Source organism: Ambystoma mexicanum, chromosome 6q (assembly GCF_040938575.1).
Source record: "Ambystoma mexicanum isolate Mex_15411 chromosome 6q, UKY_AmexF1_1, whole genome shotgun sequence".
Classification (NCBI taxonomy): Eukaryota; Metazoa; Chordata; class Amphibia; order Caudata; family Ambystomatidae; genus Ambystoma; species Ambystoma mexicanum.
Window position 1 is genome coordinate 606668683 of NC_090937.1, and position 23818 is coordinate 606692500.

The 23818-nt window shown below is 46.4% G+C and overlaps 2 protein-coding genes across 6 annotated transcripts in view; one reads left to right on the forward strand and one right to left on the reverse strand.

Moving 5' to 3' along the window:
- LOC138516167 (malate synthase-like) overlaps positions 1 to 4996 on the reverse strand; it is a 494080-nt gene extending 489084 nt beyond the window's left edge. For 2 of the 5 annotated variants that reach the window (XM_069631088.1, XM_069631087.1), the window contains exons 1-3: positions 4861 to 4996; positions 3987 to 4190; positions 3540 to 3676 (exon numbers count right to left, since the gene is read on the reverse strand). The gene's annotated coding sequence lies outside the window, so the exon portion shown is untranslated. The remainder of the gene's footprint in view (positions 1 to 3539; positions 3677 to 3986; positions 4191 to 4860) is intronic. The other 3 variants (XM_069631089.1, XM_069631090.1, XM_069631091.1) reach the window with 3 other exon arrangements.
- Positions 4997 to 5277: 281 nt separating this feature from the next.
- Positions 5278 to 23818, forward strand: part of RAB33B (RAB33B, member RAS oncogene family) — a 32569-nt gene continuing 14028 nt past the window's right edge. Inside the window, exon 1 of the mRNA XM_069631093.1 lies at positions 5278 to 5550. Coding sequence (XP_069487194.1) covers positions 5278 to 5550 — 273 coding nt within the window. The remainder of the gene's footprint in view (positions 5551 to 23818) is intronic.

Here is a 23818-nt window from a genome sequence, read left to right on the forward strand (position 1 = left end):
CAGAAGTGATCAGGACAGCGCACGAGGGACACAGTAGTGCCGACAACACATAACGACTGCTGCGGTGCCACGTGTGGTTTCCCTTCTTAGACGCAATGGTCGACAGATGGGTGAAGAACTGCCTCGCATGCCAATGCACAGCAAAAGCCGAAGCCCAAGTCCCACTCCAGCCAAAGCACATCCAAGACAGGCCATGGGACAGAGTAGTGGTTTACTTTTATGGACCCCTGGAATCGGGAGGGTACCTCCTGCTATTTATCGATGAACACTCAAGGTTCCCCATTGTTAAAAAAGTGGCGACCACAGCATTACCCACATAGCAGCAACCTTTGATGAAGTACTGAGCAAATGGGGCATCCCAAGGACAATCAAATCTGACAATGGTCCCCCATTCAGTGGCCATGGGTTTGCGTGCTTTGCGACACACATGGGGTTCACCAATCAGAAGATCACGCCCAGGCGGACACAGGCCAATGGAATGGCCGAACGGTTTATAGTTTCCATAAAGAAGACAATGCAAAGATCGAGGGTTCTGACCCTCATCGGGTGCTATGCCTCCTCCGAGATTACCGTAATACCCCCCATGAGGCCACCAACAGGGTTCCCGCAGAGCTAATGATGAAATATGTGGTTCACACTCGCAGGGTCTCATGAAATCCCAGAGGTCTGCCAGAAAGAGATTAAAAAGATAGGGTGCAACTATGCATCCCTGTCCTAGTCCTTTCTCAGTTAGTATCAGGCGGGACAGATGGTCCCCCACAATCCAATCTCACTTTGATAGATGTTTTATTGTGGAGATGAATTAAGATGGATAGGAGACCCTCTGGGATTCCCCAATCTTTCAGCTTCTCCCAGAGTTTTCCTCTGTTTATTGTGTCGAATGCCCTTGATAGGTCAATCCACACTCCATAAACAGGGGGGGGGTTCTGTCTTCCTACTCATATTCAATATATTTAGTACAAGGCCATTCAATGTAGTTGACAGGCTTTTGCGGAAACCAGTTTGAAATTTGGAAATGATATTAGCCCGGTCCGCCCAATCTTCCAACTCTTTCAAGATTAATCTCAAAAAGATTTTACTCTCCACATCCATAAGGGCGATCGGGCGGTAATTTGAAGGGTCCGACCGATCCCCCTTTTTTTATTGGAATTACTATGGCCTTATTCCATGTAATTGGCCACATCCTCGTTGTCTTAAGGTCCATGCTCTCACTGATGTCTTCATGATTTCATTAGTAAGGCCATTTGGGCCTGCAGCTCTTTATCTAGATGAAGTAGATATGAGATCCTCTATCCTCTCTTCATCAAAGAGGATGTCCCATTTCACATTCAGCCTTAATCCACAACAAATTGGGTTCTTTTCTTCAAAAATAACCCCAAAAAATGTTTTCCACTACTGTTCAGTGATAACATTAGACTGGACTAAATCTTGCTCTGGGGTCTGGGAATGGATTATACTCCAAAAATTCTTTGAGTTGCATTCTGTTACAGCCTTCAACATATTCAACCCATCCAAACGGTTCCTCTCATACTTTTTTTTTGTTTAGAACAGTTTCCCTCCTGATTACATAGGGCTTTCTTCATCTGCACATAGATATGTAGGTCTAAACCTGTTAAGAGGCAGATTTTTCTTCTCAATACCCTCTTCCGGTCACAGGTCTCTTGATCAAAACTATGTTGGTGATTCTTACGCATATAACACATTTTAGCACTCTGGGTCTCCAGGTCTCAAATGAAATCTTCAAAAACCCTAGGGTTAAATAGTTCACTTAGGGCCTGCCCATTTCCTACGTCAACCAAATTAGCCAGCTTACGATTCAGAACCCCACCACATTTCTCAAATCTGACCAGACGGTTCCATGCCTTCTTTACTGACAAGACCTGTATGTACATCCTTTCATCGGTCCCTCCAAGACTCATCCCAAATGATGCCCATATCTTTAATCAGCATCCCGATACAACTACTGAGAAGGTTTGAAGAGATTACCAAGTAGTCAATAATAGAACTCGAGGAACCACTCCTCCATGTTCTCGCCGGAGGGATGCTCCCTGCAACAAATCCATATGCAATGCTTAAGTTCCAATCTTTAAAAAAATTCAACCATCTTGTTCCACTCACACAGGCCCTTTTGTTGTCTGTTCTCCCCTGACAGACTTTCAAGCAATAGGAATTCAACTCACCAGCTACCAATATGTTAGCCTTAGGAAATTGAATCTTTACATTAGTAAGAACTTCTGCCAAAGTCCATCAAGAAGACTTCCAAGTCGGAATGCGCCAGGCTCCAATAGACATTGATAACTACAACCGTTCCCAGAGTGGCCTCGGCTTTGAAGGAAATCCTTACTGGAAGAATGCCCACTCTCTCCGAAGCTAGTCGTTCACAAGATTTTATCCAGTGATTTCGAATTGCCAATAAAAGCCCCTCTGAAGATCTCCCCCATTTAGATTGGAAGCGACTTGATGGAAAATTGTAAATCGATCCAATTTAAAGGCATCTCCCAAATTAAAAGGCATCTCGCAACAACGTTTCTTGGAAGAGAATCAGGTTGTGCCTGTGGAATATAAAATTCTTCATCTCCTCACCCTTAAACCAACAGAGCCCTGCGTTTCTCAACTAGGAAATTTCAACGGATCGCCAACTAAAGCTTGACCTTCTTTCTCTCCCTCCAATCTGTTACCCTTCATCATATTTCGATTCCCTCCATATTTTCTCTGCTGGAGATTCTCTGGTAAGATATTTGACACTCCTATGTCCAGTTTTTTCAAATCTAGGGTTGAGTTAAACAGGGCCTTGGTACCGATTCTAGATTTCATAACCACCACTACAATTGAAGTGACCTGGTCGTATGGAAAGCCTATTTGGTCGATATCATATGATTGAGTGTACAAGTACAGAGCTGGGTGGTCCTCTTTTTTAGGGGGCTATGTGGAAGAGGACCAAAATACATCAGTATACAACAAAGGTTCCACAGTACAGCTACCCGCCTTCACATACACCAGGTGTGAAAGTCCACACTTAACACCGATCAAGAGCTGTCATACTCCATTTAGACAGAAAATGCTCCAAATTGACATATTTTAATCTTTATACACAAAATATATGTATAAAACATGGTAAAATATCTTAAAAAACAATGCATGATTTGACATTTTCAACGAGCATCCGTTTTTTGGAAGATGATCGGACGAAAATATGTCTAAATTAGATTTACTCATCTGACACACAATTGTATTTCTAGGTCTCAAAACTAAAAGACATGATTGATTCAATCTAATTTCCGTAATCTGTTGAGCCCGTCTTCAGGACACTGTGTTATGGCACAGGCTAGTCAAAAAAATCTAATTTAGTCATATTTTCGTGCGCAAGTCGAGTGTCATTTTGCAGTTAGAACATTTACCCATGGCATGGGATGCTGTAACTTAAGCCCCTCCTGGTCTTGTGCAATGTCACGTGTCACCTAAGTCACCAACTCGTGTGTGTCAAGCCAACATGCAGGAGGCCGGCTGCATAACATGCAGGTAATGCTTAGATTACTTACCAGTAACCCTGATTACTTCTATTCCTATTCTTTCTTGTCACAGTATTTGGAACACGTCTCACCTTTCCATGGGTGGATGGTAAGACCCAGGGTCCGACATACAGTTTCACTCTTATGCAGATGACACTCAGGTGTTTCTGAAAATACAGAACCAAGAGGAAACTTATGAGAGAGTGGAGCAGTGTCTACAAGAGATACAGAGCTGGATGTGCGCAAATCAGTTGTTGCTGAATGCCAGCAAAACTGAAGTAGCTGTTTTTGCCTCAAAATATCATTTACAGAAGGAGAAACTGCTCCCCCCTTGCTTTTTGGGGACGCAGTTGAATTTCTCCCAAAAAATTAAGAACTTAGGCTGCATCTGGGAAGATAACATGGAAAGTGGAGCTCAGGTGAGTGCCAAAGTGCAGGCAGCTTATCACTCATCACGCATGCTAAGACATATCTTACCTTTTATTGCGAATGAGGATAGAGCAGTCGTCATCGGTACTCTGGTTAACTCGAAGTTAGACTATGGCAATGCATTGTTGTCAGGTATCACAGCCTACCAACTGCGTAGGCTGCAGCTGGCTCAAAATGCAGCGGTCAGACTGGTGCACAAGGCAAAAAAGTCAGACTCAATCTCTACTTTGAGGAAAGCCCTGCATTGGCTGCCTGTAAAAGAGAGAATAGAGTTTAAGATCCTCTGCCTGGTCTACAAGGGTGTGAATAATATAGGACCAGCATATCTATCAGATAAAATTAGAAGGTATATTCCTACCCGACAGTTGCGCTCGGCAGACAAAAATCTGCTTTGTATTCCTAGCACCAAATGTGTAAAGAAGGGAGATCGTAGATTCTCCGTCTATGGACCCAGAGCTTGGATAAATTACCTAGAGAAATTTGTGACATCAATAGCCTCTCGGTCTTCCGGATGGCTGTAAAGACTTATTTGTTCTGCTAGATCTTGACAGAACTATTCCATCTGTTCTGCGATGCCTCATATGATCAAGTGGATCTCTCATAGACATATGATTAAATGAAACATCTGCGCCCAGGTACGATTCAGCTCGTTTAGGTGTGCGATACAAATACCACAATACAATACATTGGAAATGAATTGTTGATTGTGGGTGGAGTGGGGTATTATTCCTCCTGGAGGGAAGGTTGTAACTCTTACTTGATTTAGAAAGGTTAGTGTCATGGAGGCGGATGGTGCAAAAATAAGTACTGTGAAGAGGAAGAGTATGACTGATTGCAGCCAAGTAGTTTAAGCATTACCGAATACAACAATTTAAATAAATAAAGTAATTTCTTTTATGCTACATGTTCACATTGTACACACCAGAAATGTTTCATTTTTTTAGATGGCCGCGTTGGAATCAATCAGTGAAGGTGTTGGTAGTTCGGTTTCTGGACATTTCACTTTTTCTCTGTTTGGGTCTGGTTGGAGTCGCTCAGCGACGTGGCCTGGGCGGTGCCTTTCCCCAGCAACCTCCTACCTTTGCCTGCAGACGGGAACTTGGAAGAGGATACCGGCAGCTTAGCTGAAGTTAACTACGAATGTGAGGAAAGGAGTGGGCGGTTGCTTCGATTTGAAACGTTCTGCTGCGGAAGCTCGGGCAGTAAACACTGGCTGGTTTTGCCGTGTCACCACTAGGCGGTGACCGGCATTCGGCCATGGCCGCGTGCCCGTGACAGGAGCCGTTGGTCTGCAGACGTTGCCTGTGGGGTTCGGCCGTTGGTGCCAGTGTCTCGCGGCATGGCCGCCTCGCCGTCAGTATTAGTGAGCGTTCCGGATTCCTCCTGGGCCGAGTCGTCACTGGAGATGAGCCTTACCGCCAGCACTGCTTCTGCGGTGCTACCCCCGGCTCGCGCAAGAATCTTCAAGATCATCGTCATCGGCGACTCTAACGTCGGCAAGACGTGCCTGACCTATCGCTTCTGTGGCGGCCGCTTCCCGGAACGCACCGAGGCCACCATTGGTGTGGACTTTCGCGAGCGCACCGAAGTCATTGACGGCGAGAGGATCAAGGTGAGCTTAGCGCTAGGGAGGGACGAGGAACCGGAGAGTTAAAGGCAATTTACTACGATATTATCCCCCAAGGACAGGGTTTAAGTGAGACGGGGCTGAGTTTCCGTAGTCTCCAAAGACCTCAATCGAGCTGGTGCTCGCACTACCACCGACAACCGCTTTTCCCTCTTTCCGTGCGGGGGATTCGAGCCCGCGCAGTGCCTGGAGACTGGCCAGTGTCCCCTTGTACTGTGATAATCGTAGGTGTTGGATTTATTCTGTTTCATTCTATTGACTGCTTGATACAAAGTCGTGTCAAGCAGTCTGTTGAATGAAACAAATGAAATAGCACTGTGCATTGAGACACTGCAGGGCTTGTCATGAATCCCCAGCGCTGGACAAAAGTAACTCCACTTTTATTTTGTTGTCCTGTGCTCGGGACACTTCAGGCCACGCCCATCATTTAGGCCACGGCCCTCCTCGATTTCTCACCCTGCTCATGGAAGGCAGAGCTTTATACCTGCTAGTGGAGTTTTAACCTATGGACGTTCTGGTGTAATTTCTATTGGCATTCGCTGGTTTATCGCCTTAGTATTTACCATGGCTCCTTCCAAGACGAAACGCGTTTTGTTATACACAAGGGTTAAACATTCCAAATATAGGCACTTTTTCAAACGCATGAATAAGGCAGTGCAGCCAAGGAGGCGATTATCATGAACGTGTGCTTTGTTTTAAACTGTGGCTCCAGTACGTAATGTAATTTTATAGTTGGGACCTCAGTGTCTCTTAATTTAACTTTGCTGCTCGCACTTCCTTAACAAGTGTGTTTTTCATTTCTGTTGCCGCTTCGTCACTCCACCATGTGACTTCCTATATAATATATATAATTTTTTTTAATAAATGTTTTATTGGTGTCAAGTATGTAAAACAATCATCAACTTAAAATAAACCTTTAACATTACATTTCCAGAGAGCATCTACAACCAAACAGCAACACATTCTGATCCCCTACATTCCACTTAAGTAATCGGGCCAAACCATAAGTCGTTAAATTAGAGTCTATCAACCAGAGTTCCATTAATCCTCACCCTCGATCCTAGGTGGGCCCTGCGGTTTGATAACACAGCGTTAAGCATTTTCATCACCGCAATAACCACCATGGGCTTATCACCAATTAACATCCACTTCCACCATTCCACCCTTGTAAGAGTTGACCCCATCTGTAGAGAATCCTCTAGAAAAAACGCTTGAGTCTCCCTCAGAGCGTCACAGTTGATTACTAAATGCTCCAAGGTTTCCACATGCTGGATCCTCTTAGAGTACCGACATGTTGCATTGTCAATACCAACCATCTTCCTCCTAAACAGAACCTCCTTGTATGGAGGATATTCAGACGACATCTAATAAGTAAATCCCGATATTTTGGGGAGGGAAATTTGATTATAAATTTGGGTAACTCATTAACCCTCACACTCTCAATGGTCATAATTTCTCTAGACTTTAAACCACCGGGGCATATGTGCCGGGGGAGCGGGCGCACCTAAAGGCATGCTCGTCTGTGGCGAGTCAGGGTGCCACGGTCACGACCCATGGTCAGATTTTCACATCTCTACTCATTGTAGCATTCCCAGAGAGGAATTACTGCAGCTCGCCCCTACCTCCACTAAATTCCGTGTTGTGTTTGTAAAAAGTGTCGCTTCTTCTTGAGTCCGCCTGGCCAATCTTCACCTTTTTTTTGTGTCCCCTGGCCTAGCCAATCTTCACCTTAAGTGTGGACTAATTAATGCTTTCTTGTTGACAGCACACTGTTCCAAATGTGTCAAGCTTCTATATGATTATGCCCAGATGTTGTGTGTAACAGAGACCCGGCTAGGGGTTTCGTCAGACCCTAATGTAGTTCAGCTCCTTCTGCCGGGGTTTAACATTCTACACCTGGATTGGGTATATCGGCACCCTGGTTGTGGAGTTGCCTTTATTTCTAAGTCCAGGTTCCCGTCTAGCCGCCTCACACTAGATCATAATATAAATATGGATGCCATTTTGGTTTGTTTTTTCTCTAGCACTCCTGCAGTTCACATTTTGCTTATTTATTCCCCTGCCACGTTCCCTGAATTGGTTTCCAAGCTGCAACTCCGCTTCTTTAACGTTTGGGTACTGGGTGCTTTCAATCTTAAGCCTACCTACTTTGTCACCCTGCACCCCTGAAAATGGTCTTGTCGCCACCATGCTTGACCTGGCTCTTCCTCAACTGGTGAACAGCCCCACTCATATATTGGGCAACATCTTGGATTTTGTTTTTGCATCTGATTTATGTACTACCACCTTTGCTCTTTGCCCTGTATTTTGGTATCACTTATTGATTACTTTTTTTGTGGAAAGCCCCTTCTCCTATTTATTAGGTCAAATATCCCGGTGCAGCTCGACGCAGGTGGCGCAGTGTCCCACCAGATGAGATTGCTGCCTCACTGTTGACTCATTGTCATGCCCATTCTCTAGTAGATCTGGATTGCATTTTACGGGCCTGTTTGGCTGCAGCTGAGCTTCTCGCCTCTCTTAAGTGCTCAAATTCTAGAGCCCATCGGTCAGAGCCTTGGCTTGATGATATTGGGGTCATTCCCAGGTATGCCAGAGGTTTTCTGGGGGTCTGTCCGACTCCAAAGGACCCAACACCCTTCCCCAGAATAAATGGAGGGCTCAGCCAACAGGAAGTTAGAACTGTGGTTTATTACAAAAAACCAACAGTCTCCATGTTGCAACACTTGTTTCACTCTTCGTCTGGGTTGCTCGGATAGGCTCTCCTTCCCACCACGGGTGACTACCCATTGTCTAAGTTCGGCTGCATCACATGCATGTAGACCACAAAATTGAGGTCTTGGGTCTGAATTTGAGGATTTATTCAATTTTTCTGCAGCTGGTCCCCTTTCATCTACGGTTTGGAGTGTGACCGTTTATCTCTGACCTTGGCAGTGAGCTTGCTTTGCGCTCCGTGCAGTCTGAGTCGGCTCCTCTCTTGTTCTGTGGCTTAAGGCCTTCTGTAATTTTCCTTAGACTTATAGACTTATACATGCTCCTATTGTGCTAAGCAACCTATAGGTTAGTCACATGTGGTCCTACCAGACTCCATATATACTCCTGTAGTTCCATAGAGTTATTCACCATAAGCACCTGCAAGCTTGCTCAGGATCTCTTGTTGCCTTGTGTTTCTGCGTTACTGTATTTGGCTAGTAACAATAATAAAGCTTTAGTTTATTAATAGAGTGCACCAAACCCTTGTGCAACTGGGCGCTTAGCTTACATGTTGCGATATACAGACAATTATGATACACATCGTACAAAAATACAAGAAATGATCAAGGAACTCATGTGTGTATGTGTGTATATGTATATATATATATATATATATATATATATATATATATATAGTATGTATCTGTCCTCTAGCTATAGAACTGTGTAAGCATGTTCTATGTGTGTTTGTGTAATGCAGTGCAGGGCTGTGAGTGTGCTTCATGACTAATGCTTCTATGTCGTGGTGTCACTATTCAGCATCGTGGCTTCTTGGTGCTTAATTGAGGCTGTCCATTAGGGTATTTCCATCCACAATCTCGGTTGAGTCCCCGGTTTCTGAAAGGATATGTACTGGGTTAGGTCTGAATGGCTGACTGAGGGGATACCTTTCGGTGTACGTGTCAGCCAGTGGTGCACTTGGGGCTTGTCTGAAAAAGGATGAGTAGCTTCGAGCGTTCTTGGCCCGTTGGCCTGTCATGTTCCTGGGAGTGAGGAGGAGCATCCCTGGAACCCTCTTTTCAGTCCCCCCTCTGGTCGACCTGTCAACCACTCCGCTATATGTTACCTTTGTCTTTGGTAGCCATATCTTGGTCAGTCCTCTAAGGTGTCCGTAGTAGTTTGCATGATAGCCAAAATTCCAGGTCATGTACTTGCATTCTCCTTCTGGGTTGTACCATAACATCTTCCTCCATAATTCTTGTCATATGGATTATCTAACTTCGTCTAATGTGGAAATAGTGTACATTCCCTTATTCTTGCTCTCAGCTTGTCTTTCTTCCACTATCTTGTCATTTCACCTCCTACATTCACTTCCTTCATCCCTATCAATTTCTCAGTTGTTTTGCGGCATTGAGTAATGCAGATCTTCACCACACACAATCCCACTAGTACCAATATTAGTGCCCTTAGTAATACTTTCAGTCCGTCTACTAGCCATGAAGGCATCCATGACCTGAGGTACGTTATCCAGCTTTCGTCTTTTCCAGTCCCCTTGGTTTCTTCCTCCATTTTGACATGTATCTTGGACAGTTGTGTCACTGCTTTTGTCGGCGTCCCATTCTCTCCATCATTGGCTGGTACGAATGTGCAACAGTAACTCCCAATTTTTGTGCAAACTCCTTCCATGGCTGTGAGCACTTATATATTCTGGAGGGCCATCAACCTTACTGCTCGGAGCTCTTCCTTTATTGCCTTGAATCCATCTCACTGTAGAGTTTATCAGCATCAACTCCCACCTGGTAATATGCAGCCATAAACGTCTGTACTGCTGGAACCACTGACGCAAAGACCATTTCTGTTCTGCTGAATAACTTATGATCATATGGTACATCATCTAGTGCTGTTTCGGATTCTGATGAGAAATAGTTCTTTTCACTCTACTCACTTCCATGGGCCGCTTCTTTCTTCCCTTTTCTCCTACTCACAGAGCTTTTCTTTCTCATGTTAGATTCCATCTTCGGGAAGTCGTCAAGCTTTATACCCTTCTGAGGCACTAGCAGTGATGGCATGTTGATGTGTACCAGTGAGCACGCTCCTCCCCAATTGGGTGGCAGCTTCTCGTATTCCTTGGACCCGCACACCCAGTAATGGTCAATCAGTACTGCAGTACCGATATTCATTGCCGGATGCTTTTCTGTGTACCGAATTCTGTGTTATCGCCAACTCTCGCTGTTCTTGATTCTTGTAGCACAATGCTGGCTTCTTCAGAGGTATTATAGGCATCAGTCCAGCTTCATTGTCTACACAGGTGAGCAGTTTGGCACTTTCATCCCATTCCTTCAGGCACTTGTCATTCTCCCCCTGTACTGTATTCACTAGTGATTGTACCAGGGTGTGTGCTTTGCTTCCTACTACTCCATCCTTCCATCCCTCTTCTGTGTGTACCTGGCCATACACAAGTATCTGTGATCTTTCTCAGCATACTGGTTCTCCTATTTCTTTTACCCGCCTCTTCAGGCAGAGCAGCTCTTTGTGTAACCGTTTTCATGTCGCCTTTCTGCGGCCCATTCGTTATATATTGTATAGCTTGATCTAACTGCCTATAATGTTCATCATGTCATGTAACTGTCTTCATATGGAAATGTCGCTCAACGTCATAATGTTGCTGTTTTCCGTTGGAACCTTCCCCAAGTTGTAACCATGGACAGGTACATGAGGCATTGGGCTCTTGCTGCTGGCATATCATTTGCTATGAACGTTCTGGAGGCCCTCTTGGCATAGGGGATTAGTGAGCAGACAGAACTGCTCTCCCCGGTGGTTTCTTTACCTGCTTTGTTCATGTGTTTGTACCACATGTTATGAGACACTCAAGCAGTGAGATATAGGTCCACTCCCCTCGTGTCTCTCTCAGCACTGCGCTCACCTCTCCTTACTGTGCTCTCCTGGCCACCTGACATGGTTGTTCTACCTGCTGGGGTTGGGGTAATGTTAGTAGAGGATACAGCGTTTTCGCTAGACGCCCATGATATTAGCCAAAAGATGAATGCAAAGACCCCGCTTGGGAATAAGAGGCACTACAAAATGAGCATATTTTTTATTATTTCACCCATTTACCTATGCTGCTGGATCCTTGTGCAGCTTGAAGAGGTCAGTTGCCCGCCATAAATGCGCTAAGATTTTGCGTTATTGTATTAGAATTTTGTTTTATGCCCTGTGAATCATGTACTCGCTCATGGCAAAGACAAATGGCTGTTCCCACGCACTTCTAATTCGAGGGTCTTGAAGTACTGCGAGAACTGATGGGTTTCCTCGTTGAAGTTGTGGGTAAGACTGGGCCAAATATGCTAGGAAAACATGGTAATATATACCAGGAGGACGTGCTCGAAATTTGTTGGACCTTCTAAAGTGGACAAGGTAGCCGGTTGTAAATCATTGGGCAACATGAACAGTCATGGAATATCAGTCACACTTTCTCGAAGAATGTATGTAGAGTATAAAATAAGTGTATCCTCACTCTGGATGTGTAGGAAGTCCTTGCCCTAACTCTGCTGCCCGTGAGTGAATAACCATTGGGTGTCCTCCACTCGGCAGTGCTGATTCCGAATTCTCTTGTGGTTCCTTTTGCTGACGATCTTTGGCCCTGTTGATCTCGTTGCCGGGTGAGCGCAGCTTTGTAGGGCTTGATGTCTGAGGTGATTCCAGACAGACCTTGTCACAGGCTCGTCCTGCCCCCTCACACCGTCTCAGGCATTCCAGGCACTCGACACTCAGACACAAATAACACACCAGGCCAGAAGTGGGGTGAAACGGCGCTGTAATGCTAATGCACACCAGTGCTTGGGAGGGCTGCACTCTGTTCTGCCCCTCCCAAGCCTAGCTCATACTTATGTACAATGCAGAAGCTGCATATTATTCTCCTCCCATTAACACCATGTATCATAACATTTCCCGAACAGGAAGAGAAAAAGCACATTTTGTAACGGCGGATTGTCTTTGCATGGCAGCGTTTTAGCAGCCTTGGGACTTGAGCCCACAGCTCCATCACTGTGTACCTTCTCGAGGGAGGGCTGTTCTCATGCCCACCTCCCAGGCATTACGCATTCCACAGCTCTGTGATCGCTTGGCTTGGGTGTTCAGCTGTGGGCTAGCCTGTATTCCAAATCAGTAGGCCAGTCTTCCTACATCAGATGTATCTCAAGAAACCAAAAGAGAGTGCAGAATCAAAAATGTAACATGTAAGAGACATCCCCTCCAGTCTCACCGCTCATTCAGTCATAGCTTCAACGGTATAAGGGCCGGTGAATCTGGGCGCGTCCTTGCGTAGGAGGACTTGGTACCCAGGAAAAACAGGTGGTAGCTTTAACAAGTCCTCTGGGCCATTGTCACTGCTGTTTTCCCCGTTGGCTTCAGGGCCTCCCAGGTGTTGTTGTATCTGGCAAGAGATAAGGGGCACTAGCAATCAAGGAAGTAACATAATCATACATTACGTGGCCTAAAACAGTCACACTACTCTCTGCATGTTTTAGTGCTCTAGTGGGAGGAGAAAGGGGAAGTTGCATGTGCCGTCCTGTCACCACCTCTTGTGGGGTTAAATGATGGTCAGACCTCGGTGCATTGAGCAATGCAAATAATGGTAAGGTTAAGCAGTGACGCCACTTTTTGTTGGTACTCTTTTATTATTATTTTTTTCTTTGATGTACCTTTTGATGCCCTTCAAAAGGCCGTTGAGGCGTTCACGTATCCTGTTTGCTTGTGGGTGATATACACAGGAAAATTTGTTGAATGCCCAGCAACTTTGTGATGTGCTTGAACATCTCGTTGGCGAAGTGAGGGCTACTATTGGAACGCAGGACCTAACACACGCCCCATCATGGCTGCCCTGAGGGATGAGAACAGGGGCCTGCCTCAATCCACTGAGAGAATGGGCATACAACCACTTTCCTGTAGCATTAACCTTGGCAGACTTGGATCATGTCCACGTAGCCGACGTGGAGGTATTGAAATGGATCAACTGGGCGAGGTAAGGCTCCTCTCTCAATGTATGTCCTGCAGTAAACTGCTTGCAAACTAGGCAGTTGCTCATAAATTCAACCACTTGTTCCGCCAAATAAAATTAGGACAGAACCATGTTTCTCCAATATGGGCGGCAAGCACCTCCATCCCTGTAAGTGTTGGATAATGTAACTGTGTCAGTGCTGTGTGCAACAATGCACGTGGCACGACCACTTTCCCTGTTATTCTGCCGCCATAGGGCATCTGTTGGAGATACTGTACATCCCCCTCCTAATCCACAGGTCCTTCTCCTCCCTGGGTGCAGCTCCATATTTGTGTTGCTGGCAATACATTGCATCCCTCTTTTAGTATCATTGTCCTTGCATAGTCACGGGCATGTGACACAGCCTCCATTTCTCGGAGCTCTCTGAAATATGTAGGGCACTTTGCTTCTGCGTCACCGGCTTCATTTCCCCTTGAGACGGGGTCCTCCCCTCGCGTGTGGGCTTGGCACTTCACTATGGCTAGTTGCTCAGGGTAATATGACTTCCACTAGCCTGCCCAATAGAAGTGCATGTTGTATTGGTGACCTGTCAGCCCTCCTTAAGCCCCGCCTCATCAATCGTGACAGTCCTGAGTGTACTGTGGATGTCACATAAGCTGAGTCTGAGTAAATTGTCACCTCCTTTCTTCCGCTGTGCTCCAATGCCAGTATTAAGGCTACTAATTTTGCTGTCTGTGCTGAATAATGTGATGGCAATCGCACACTGACCACTACCTCACGGGTTCCATCCTCTCATAGCCTCACCTTTGCAGTTCATGTATGTCTGGCCCCATCTGGTCAATCGTTGATCAATAGTCAATGTAAAGCACATCTTCCCCCCTCAGTGCGTCCTCCTGTACCTTGCGGGTGTCACTGAATTCCGGTATGTTTTCCATGCAGTCATGTGCATAGTCACCTTCCTGTAAAATGTTGGTGAGAAAAGTCGCTGGGTTAACGAGTCTGCACCTCACTACCTTAAGTGATGGGTTTGATGGTAACACCTCGTACCCCTATGCTCTCTGTTGTCAGTGTGCTCTGTTTCTCCAGTAACGCGAAGAGGGCATGTTCCACGTAAAGTGTGGTGCTGCACCCCATGGTAATACTTGCTGATTTGTCCACTGCGAATGCGGGCAAAACTTGTTCGCAAGGATAGTGTTGAAAGCAAGGGTCCTTAAATCAGTAACATGTCATGCGAAGGATAGGATGCAGAATTACTCTTACACCAAATAATAAAACCAACTCAGGAAGCTGGCAAAAGGCTCATCTGAAAAACAGGGTGTTACAACGGACTTCGACGGACGTTCGCTCGAGTTCTTGTACATTTCATAAAAAAATCATTAATATAGTAAAAATGTGTCATACATGACGTCATACTATGTGGCATATAAGGAAAACCTACGGGGAATTGTGGTTGGCTTAAGGGGAATATCATCTAAGTATACTTTCTATATAGGAACGGGTTGTCATTGGGTCTCTACAGTCAGGTGGACAACTTATGCCCACCCCTAGTGCAAATCATCTTCAACACTTATTAGATACACCATATATACCCTTCTGGAACATTCGACTCACTAGCAGCACATAAGCTCAGACCCCAGATGCTAAGAGTTGGGCTTGACCGTGTCCCCCCTCCCAATTATTCCTACATCCTTCACCACTCATGCCTTCTGCCACAAAGATTGCCATTGAACTCGGCCTTCAGTAGTTTCTCTTCTCTTGGGAATAAAAGGGAGTGTGAGCACATGCTTATCAAAGTTCTGGTCTGCATGCCCACTTCTATTTTCATCCTTGACTCACGTGACAGGAGACCGTGAATTGGCCCATTTGATATCATTTAATTGTCTTGAATTAATAAACTTGGTAGTCATGGTGTTCCCTTGTTAAGTTTCAAAGAGAGATGCTTCAGCATCTCACGTTCACTGTTCTTCAAGGACTGACAACTAGTTCTTGGCTGCTTCAGCCTTTGACCCCCAGATCAAACAACCCTTTTCTGTCTTTCTTGGCTCTCTAGCTACTTTTCATGCTGCAACACAGCTTTTGATCCTTTCTTCTCCATGGGTCTGAGTTTACTAAAAATGTGACATCGATGTCCAGCTTCTATATAATAGCGGCACAGCCTGCAGTCTATTCACTACGTATAGCCAGCTTTTATGATTACTTAGTCTACTTGGGTTGCTGCATCTGTACAGTTATAAAACGACTTGCATTATCTGCAGTGCTCTTGACACCTGCAATCTTCATTTCTGCATAAGGATGTTCAGTTCACTCAATTGCTTATTTCATCAGTTTCTGTAGGGTCCATACATCCTCTCCTTTAATCACTCTTCGGTGCGTCATTCTCGCTGCTCATGATGTCATTGCTTCTCTTTCATCTTCATTTTCCTTTAGGGACTTCTTCCAAGAGGTTGTCATCTCTCCGTGGGTACATCGGATAGGGTTTTCTTACTGGATACCTTTTCTTGAAGACTCAGTGGAATAGGCACAATCATTGGTGTCGTGGCTGGCACAACTTCAGGTTTCCAGCATATAGGTAAAATTGGGGCGGGACTTCCTGCAGAGGTATTCAGCTGTTCCTCTACACAGTTGTTTCATTACTGGGCTGAGCTTCCTAATGTAGTATGCTAGTGGCTTGTGCCACAAGCTTGTCTTCTGTGTCAGTACTGCTGTCATCACTACCCCATCAAAGTATGAGAACAAAAAGAATTCCCGTTTGTAGTCTGGGATCCCTAACACTGGAGCAGTGCATATCGCTTCGTTCAGCTCATCAAATACCTGTTGTTTCTGTTGTCTATTGTACTACCTTGGATCCTTTTTGTGCTTCCTTCAGAGCACTCCGTAGAGGTCTGGTGCAAGTGCTGTAGTCGAAGACCCATTCCCTGCAGTAGTTGCATATCCCCAAAAATCGCTGCATCTCTCTCACTATTGTGGGTTTTCCCGTCCTGCGTATTGCCTCTGCCCTTTCTGGAGTCACCTGTCAGCCATTTTGGGAGATCTGTCCAATGTATAGTACGTCTTTCTGACCGTACTGTAGTTTGGCCTTGTCCACCTTGTATCCATCTTCAGCTAACACTATGAGCAATGTATACTAAGTCCTTTCTACACTTTTCTTCTGTCGTGCTGCAAATCAAAATGTCATCTACGTACTGTATGACCATGCTCTCCATCTGTACACTGCCTAGGTCCATCTGGAGGACCCTTTTGAATATAGAGGGTGACTTGCAGTACCCTTGAGGAAGTCTTGTATGTTTCCACTTCTTGTTTCTATACATAAAGGAAGTCAAGTCTTGTGAGTCTGGGTGTAGTGGTATAGAGAAGGCATTCTTAAAGTCTTAAACAGGAAGCTTCTGCTGGAATGCTACACAAAATTGTCACTGGATTCGTAACAGAAGGATATTCTGCTTCTACAATATCATTAAGAGGTCGTAGGTCCTGGATAAAATGCCACAAACCCCCCTTTTGCTTTCTTGACTGGGTACAAAGCGGTGTTGCACAGTGATTCTGATGGTACTAGGATGCCCTGTTTCACTACATTCTGTTTCATAAATGCCTTTGTCTGCTTCCCTTGAGAGTGGGTATTGTTTTACTCGTGGCAAAAAGTGCTCCTGGTTTCAGTTTATTTTCACTCCTACTCCCTTCAAAACCCCCACATCATAGGGACTAGTGGCCCATAAGATGCAGGGCACCTTGGCCAGATCCTCGCGGAAGGACGGTGGTGCTTTCATCGCCATCCTTGGTGGTACCTCTCTGTAGTGTATCTTCATCCGGTATGTCACACTCATTTAGAACACCATCTCATGGTCTGACCTGTTGTCTCTGAATAGTTTGTCTCGCTGTGGTCAATCTATACCCCTCAGCTACAGTGATCACTGCTCGCCATGATCGTCCTGTGATGTCCATCCTGTGTACTGCTATCCACTCGTCTCTTGCCATCACTGCCTCAATCTGCAGTCACACCATTGTCCCTTCTGCCTCATCCAATGGTATCTCTGGTCTTAACAAATACTCGTTTGCAATGCACTACATTTTCCCTTGAATCCCTGGGAGCCATGCATTGCAATCTCTGTCCCGTATTGGAACAGCTCCTCGTCCACTGGTACCCCCTCTGTACCTTCTGTCTACAATATGCTTGAATGATTTCCCTTACGCTGAGAATGTGTATCTCTGGTGTAGAGCACACTCTTTCCCCACACCCCTGTCTGTGAATGAAATTGTCATGTTAAGTCTGCTCATAATATCTCACCCCAGTAAGTTTCCAGGTGTCTGTCGAGAGTCAAGTAAAAGCAAAGATAAACCATGTTCCCCAATAGAAAGAGAAATATTGTCTGTGAAACACTTCCTTAGCCCCAAAGAATCCTTGAGTATTCATGGCATCCCCTGACAACCTATAGTTCCTCTCCTGAATGCAGGACTTACTCGCCCCTGTGTCTAAAAGAAAGGAAAAAGTCTTGTCACCTATGCGTGGTTCCTCCACAGAGTTGGGTGTGATCGACAGGATGGAACACATCAAGCCCATCTGTGGGCTGTCCTATTGAGTGTATAAGGACATTCCATTCACAGAAAATTGATTGTTCCCCACCATGGTGACCCCTCCCAGACTTCTAATGGGGGTCGTTGCTATGGAGTCTGTGTTTGCCACTGACCCATCATTTTGATGCATGCTGTTCCGTAGCTGTGGCGTCTGTTGTGCCGTGTACGTGTGCTGTGTGTTACCCTGAGTCTGGGGCATCTGCGGTGCCTGCAAGTACTGCAGTATAGGAGCTTGCCTCTGTGGTATCGGTGTCATGCGCTGGTGTTGCTGCGGGTATTGTTCGGTGTCTGTCCTCGTTGTTGTGCTTGGTCTTGCGTGTAATATTAGTCGTGTTCCCCTTGGTACTCTGGCTGGTATTGCATCCCCCCATTCTGTTGCCTTCCCCGCTTCTGCACACTCGAGATGTGCCCTCTCTGTCCGCACAGCTAGCACTGTGGTGGCTCCATCCCTTGCCCTGGGAAAACCCCAGAATAGTCCCCTGGGCCCTGTTGGTCACTTCCTCTGAACCCTCCTGGAAAGCCCCCTTGGTTGTGATGCATCTGTGGCCCATGCCCGTATCCCCTGGTTGGCACCCCTCTTCCTCGATACCCAGGCTGCATGTTGCCCCATCCCATTAATCCTCCCCAGTGCATACTTGTGCTGCGGTGTGCCCTGTGCTCCTGTGCTTGTCAGTAGTGCCCTTTCCAAGGCGTACATGGATAATTTATTTTGCACTAGCTTTGCTTCTTCTTGCTTCCTTTCCTCATTCTTCTTCCTTATTTTCTCTTGTAATAGCCTACAATGGTGTACTATCGTGAGTTGTAATATGTGGTAAAATAAAGCTAATGTTTTGTTGCACGGTTCTCCCGTTTTAAGGCGCCAAAGCTCTTGGATCGCCTGAATATAATGTATGGGGTTCTTCATCCCCCCCCCATCTTGCGGTCCATAATCACACTAATGTCTGATGTGTATGGTTGTGTACTGAGAGCCTGCCACCCGGCAGCTCAGCAATTTGCAAGCGGCAAACCATCATGTGCCGTGTCACGGATAGTCACTCCTGCCCTTTATCATACATTGTCGGCAGCCTCCCAGAGGATTGCCACTAATAGTCCCTTTATGTCCCCCACTGCTAATCTCTGTCCCGCTGTCATTTTTTCCATTTCGTAAATCCATTTCCCCGCACCTGCGGTTAACAAAGTTAGCCTACATCTCACGTTCTTTGTCAATGTGTTTCAATGGTATGTATTATAATTGTTCATTTATAACGTGCCTAAAACCAGGGAGTGTTTTCTAAGCGCATGATCGGGATTCAAACCTGTGTTGTGCTGCATCGTCTTGCTTCCAAGACAAACGGCTCCTGAGCTATCCTTCCTCCCCGAATCCAGGTCGCCCCCCTCCCTTTTCCAGTAGGGGCAATTGTGTGAACCCTACTTCCCCATTTGCTCCTGTCAACTTAATGTACTTGTCTGCATCTCTGGGGTTGGTGTGTGTTCTTACTGGCTCTCTAGGCACTAGTGCACAGTTGTCGGACCCCACTATGTCCGTAATAACCTAAAAACGATATGGCAGTCTCCCCCCCCTTTCTCCATCTTGGGAATCCCCAAGTCTCAATGTATGGGAGCTTACTGTCAGTTGTGTGATGTGGCTCTGGTCCGTGGCGTCTGGCCATCCCTATCATCCTTAGTCGTTCTCGTATTTCTTCCCCTTCCCACGTCACGCTGCTCTCCACGCTGTCCCCCGGGGACCTATACCTCAGTCGCCCTCTTTTCTTGTCCCCACTTCCCCCTGCGTCATCTTCTGACTCTGTCTCCATATCGCTTCAAAAATAGTCCACTAAGCTCCGTCTCCTACAGGTCGTGTCTTCCCCAGGTTCCCCCTGGAATCGATCAAGTCTATGCCACCCATATCTACATAGGATCCTATGCACGCTCCTCGGCTGCTGTCGTGGTCCTGCTCGGCAGGGTTGTACTGTCCAACTCCGCTCTCATGACTCCTCCTCCTTGATTGTCTCCTGTGCCCATTGCCCATCGTGCCCTTATGTCCCTGAGCACACGCTCCTCCTTGTGCTCTCTCATCCACTATTTGCCAATTGCTCCATGCCCCTATCCACTAACATTCATTTTTCCTTTGCATCTGCTTCCCTCTGCTTCTCAATATCTTCTTGCTCCTTCCTCCTCCTCTCTCGCTGCTCCTGCTCTTTCTTTTCCTTTTCTCTGTTTACCTCTCCCTTCTGTCTGCTTCCACCATTATTTCTGCCTAGTCCTTTTGCTTTGCTGCCTCCCTTAAGGCCTTCGATCCCTTTGGTTGCTCCCTCTGCCTCCCCATTCGTCTTCCCTTCGAGTTTAAGGAGAATCGGTCCCCCTACCTACTCGTTTGTGACTATGCCCTCTAGCCCCTCCTTCGTGCCCCTCTGCACCTCACTGCTCGCTTCCCTTTTGTCGATTGGTTGCCCCATTCCTTTCTGACCCCTTTCCTTTGTGTATGGTGGTGGTTTAAATATTAGGTTTGAATATCCCTCTGCTGCTTTCAGCTCTCATAGTGGGTACATACCCTGCTCATCGTCTGTGTAGTTGAGAGATTTCACTTGCTGGAGAGGGTGGGGGAGCGGGCCCTTGCACCTTCTGCCGGCTCAGCATCCACTGATGCCTCGCTGCATCCCCCTCACCCTCCTGAAACATCCTCAACAACTTGAATCTTGCCATGCGGCTTGCTAGCTTCATCCCTTAAAGGTATCCTGTAAGTGTGTCAGAAGTGATTGCTGCACATCCTTGGAGAAACTTCTGCATGGTGGCCATGGTTTGGTAAATTTACCCTTGCTCCTTTTAGTCCATTTTACGCTGTATTTACAAATCTTATCCTTATAAGATGGCAGGGTCTTTGAGTGGTGCTGTAGGGGCGTGTCACCACTGCACTTCCCTTGATACTTCACTTTTGCTCTTACTTGACCTCAAATCGAGGATTTCGATATTTCTTTTTGTGGCAGGGCCAGGCTCTGGAACTCGGTGCCTTACCAGCTGCGAACCACTGCGGATTTCACACTCTTAAACAAAGGCTCAAAACATTTATTTTCATTTGAGTCAGCCGTTCAGTCTCTTTGGTATTTCTCGACAGCGCCATGATGCCTTTGGTGACAGTGCGCTATATAAGAAACTGATTGATTGAGGGGGAAAAACACAGTGTAATGACATTCTTTCAATTTACTCAGAGCCTCTCTGGCTCCACAACCACCTGTCAGGGGTGCTCCGTGCACTGCCCCTCCACAAATCTCTGCCTCCTCAGGTGCACTCACAAATCTTGCGCATGTGCCTTCCACACACAGCACCTGGGTAACCTCTGTCAATCTCAAGCTTCCCAACACTGATTCCTCACCACCTTGTGTTCTCTACTTAAGTCCTGTGCACAAACCTACGGGTGACGTCACCAATTCACTAAGCAAGGTAGTGCTAAAAATAACTTACAGCGCGCACAATGCTGGAACCCCGTTGCCTGAAAAATACACACAACCCCAACAAACTGCTGCCTTCCTGCCTCCTAGCAGAGTATACCAATATTTTCTTGTGTTCGTCGCCTTGCAAGTAACTTCTTCCTCCTCAAGACTTCAGTCAAATCACCTTCTGCAATCTAGGCCAGCTCCCTTGCTAAACCTTACAGGGATACCATCATCTGACCCGAGCTAAAACGCCCAACCCACAGGAAATCCAATATTTACATAACTTTTGTCATCTGTGCCCTCAAGCTAGTAAGAACCTTTTACCTTGAAACTGAATGTGCCCTAAACACAGAAAATGACATCTACCTGCGCTTCTGTCCCTACTAAACTTGGCAATGCTAGACAATCCTTGACAATACTCTAATTCTCAATACCACCCTCACAACCCTGTTACTTGCCCTCTCCCAATAGTTGCTGTGTGGCTGGGTCAATACTTCAAAGCTGCAACTTTGCCTTTTTGGTCTGCTGGACTCCTCACGGAACCACGGGCAGGACATTCCCCAGGCTGGCTCCTGACAGCTTTTACACAGGGAATGCTTTACCCTGTTGTCTCGAAATCCGGGAGGCGTCCCGCAGCCTCTGCGGTGATAGTCTGATTTGTGCCGGGCTAGCGTAGCCCAACCATCGACTCTGCTACCAACTTGTTGGGGTAATTCTCAGGTATGCCAGAGGTCGTCAGGGGGACGGTCCGACTCCAAAGGGCCCAACTCCCTTCCCCAGAATAAACGGAGTGCTCAGCCAACGGCAAGTTAGAACTGTGGTTTATTACAAAAAAACAGGGATCATACAAGACAATCAAGATTATTCAGTACATCTCAACTTTACAACATGTGCATGCATGGTTTTGTCAGGATTTGTCATCACCTGGGACCATCCCAAAAAACCTATCCCGTTGCAGATTGGGTGCTGTGTGGTAACCCATGTAGACGTACCCTTTAGAGGTTATTCTACTGGTCCTTGCCCGTCAGGTGGCTGACCTGCCCCGTCCCCAAGGAACTATCTATTACATTGTTGCAGTAGTGGGCTTACCATTGGTTCATGCCCCTTGCCATCCACCCTGATTTTCTATCTCATGATTGGCTGGAACTGTTCTCCCCAGGCCTGGGACCTGGCTCGGTTCTCAGCTCCCTGTGTACCTCCTCAAGGCTATGTGAAACGTCTGTGTGTCTAAATTGTATCTGGTAGTGTACCACCTTTGCCTGTGAGAGTGCATCTCCATGTTGCAACACTTGTTTCACTCGTCATCTGGGTTGCTGGGATCGGCTCTCCTTCCCACCACATGTGTATGCCCATTGTCTAGGTTCGGCTGTATCACGTGCTTGTAGACCACAAAATTGAGTTCTTGGGTCTGAATTTGAGGATTTAGTCAATTTTCCTGCAGCTGGTGTCTTTTGTCTAGGGTATGGAATGTGACCGTTTATCTCTGACCTTGACAGTGAGCTTGTTTTGGGCTCCATGCAGTCTGAGTCGGCTCCTCTCGTCTGGTGTTCTGTGGCTTAAGGCCTTCTGTAATTTTCCTTAGACTTAAAATACGATTTCTGCATGCTCCTATTGTGCTAAGTAACCTATAAGGTAGTCACACATGGCCCTACCAGGCTGTAAGCGTGTTCTTGTATGCAAATGTGTGTTCGTGTAATGTGGTGCAGGGCTGTGAGTGTGCTTCATGATTAACGCTGCTATGTTGTGGTGTCACTAATGACGTCAGTATTCTGGCTTCTTGGTGCTTAATCGAGGTTGTCAATTAGGGTATTTCCATCCACAATCTCGGAGTGCCCTGTTTCTGAAAGGATATGTACTGTGTTAGGTCTGAATGGCTGACTTGAGGGGATAACTTTCTGTGTACATGTCATCCAGTGGTGCACTTGGGTGTTGTTCGAAGGATGAGTAGCTTCGAGTGTTTCTGGTCCGTCGGCCTGTCGTGTTCCTTGGGGTGAGGAGGGGCATCCCTGGGACCTTCTCTTCACTGTCTCTCTTCGAATACGTCACCGGAAGAAAAGGCAGGACGAGTGGAGTTGGCAGGCCACCTACATTTCCCAAGATGGGCTTTTGCTGCGGCAGGGCTGTTTGTGACGCTAAATGTGTTTATTTCTCTTTGTAAATTGAGGTCTCTCTTACTCAGCCTATAGCTGTACAGCATCGTAGGCTCTTTGATTCCTCTGGTGGTTGTGGGATTTGCTTGCCTCATTCTTTGTGGAAATAATTGTAACCATTCAGAAACCTATAGGTTTAAATTATTTTCGTTCTGTTGCGTCTGGTTCACAGAACAAAAATACTGTTCAAAGATGGCCGCCATGGAAGGGGAAGGCAGGGCTCTGTACGGAGCCCCTCCTCCCTTTCCATAACGGCATCACGCACACGGAAGAAGGAAGCAGTGTCAACTACTGACGCAGTGGATAAGTGGGGAGGGGGGATTATTTAAAAAGGGGTGGTGGGGTGGGGGAAAGATGGTGGGTAGGGGGAAGCGACCATCAGGTGGTTTGGAACGCGGGCTAACATCGGGAGATTCAGCCCGCGTTCTTAGCTTTCCGAT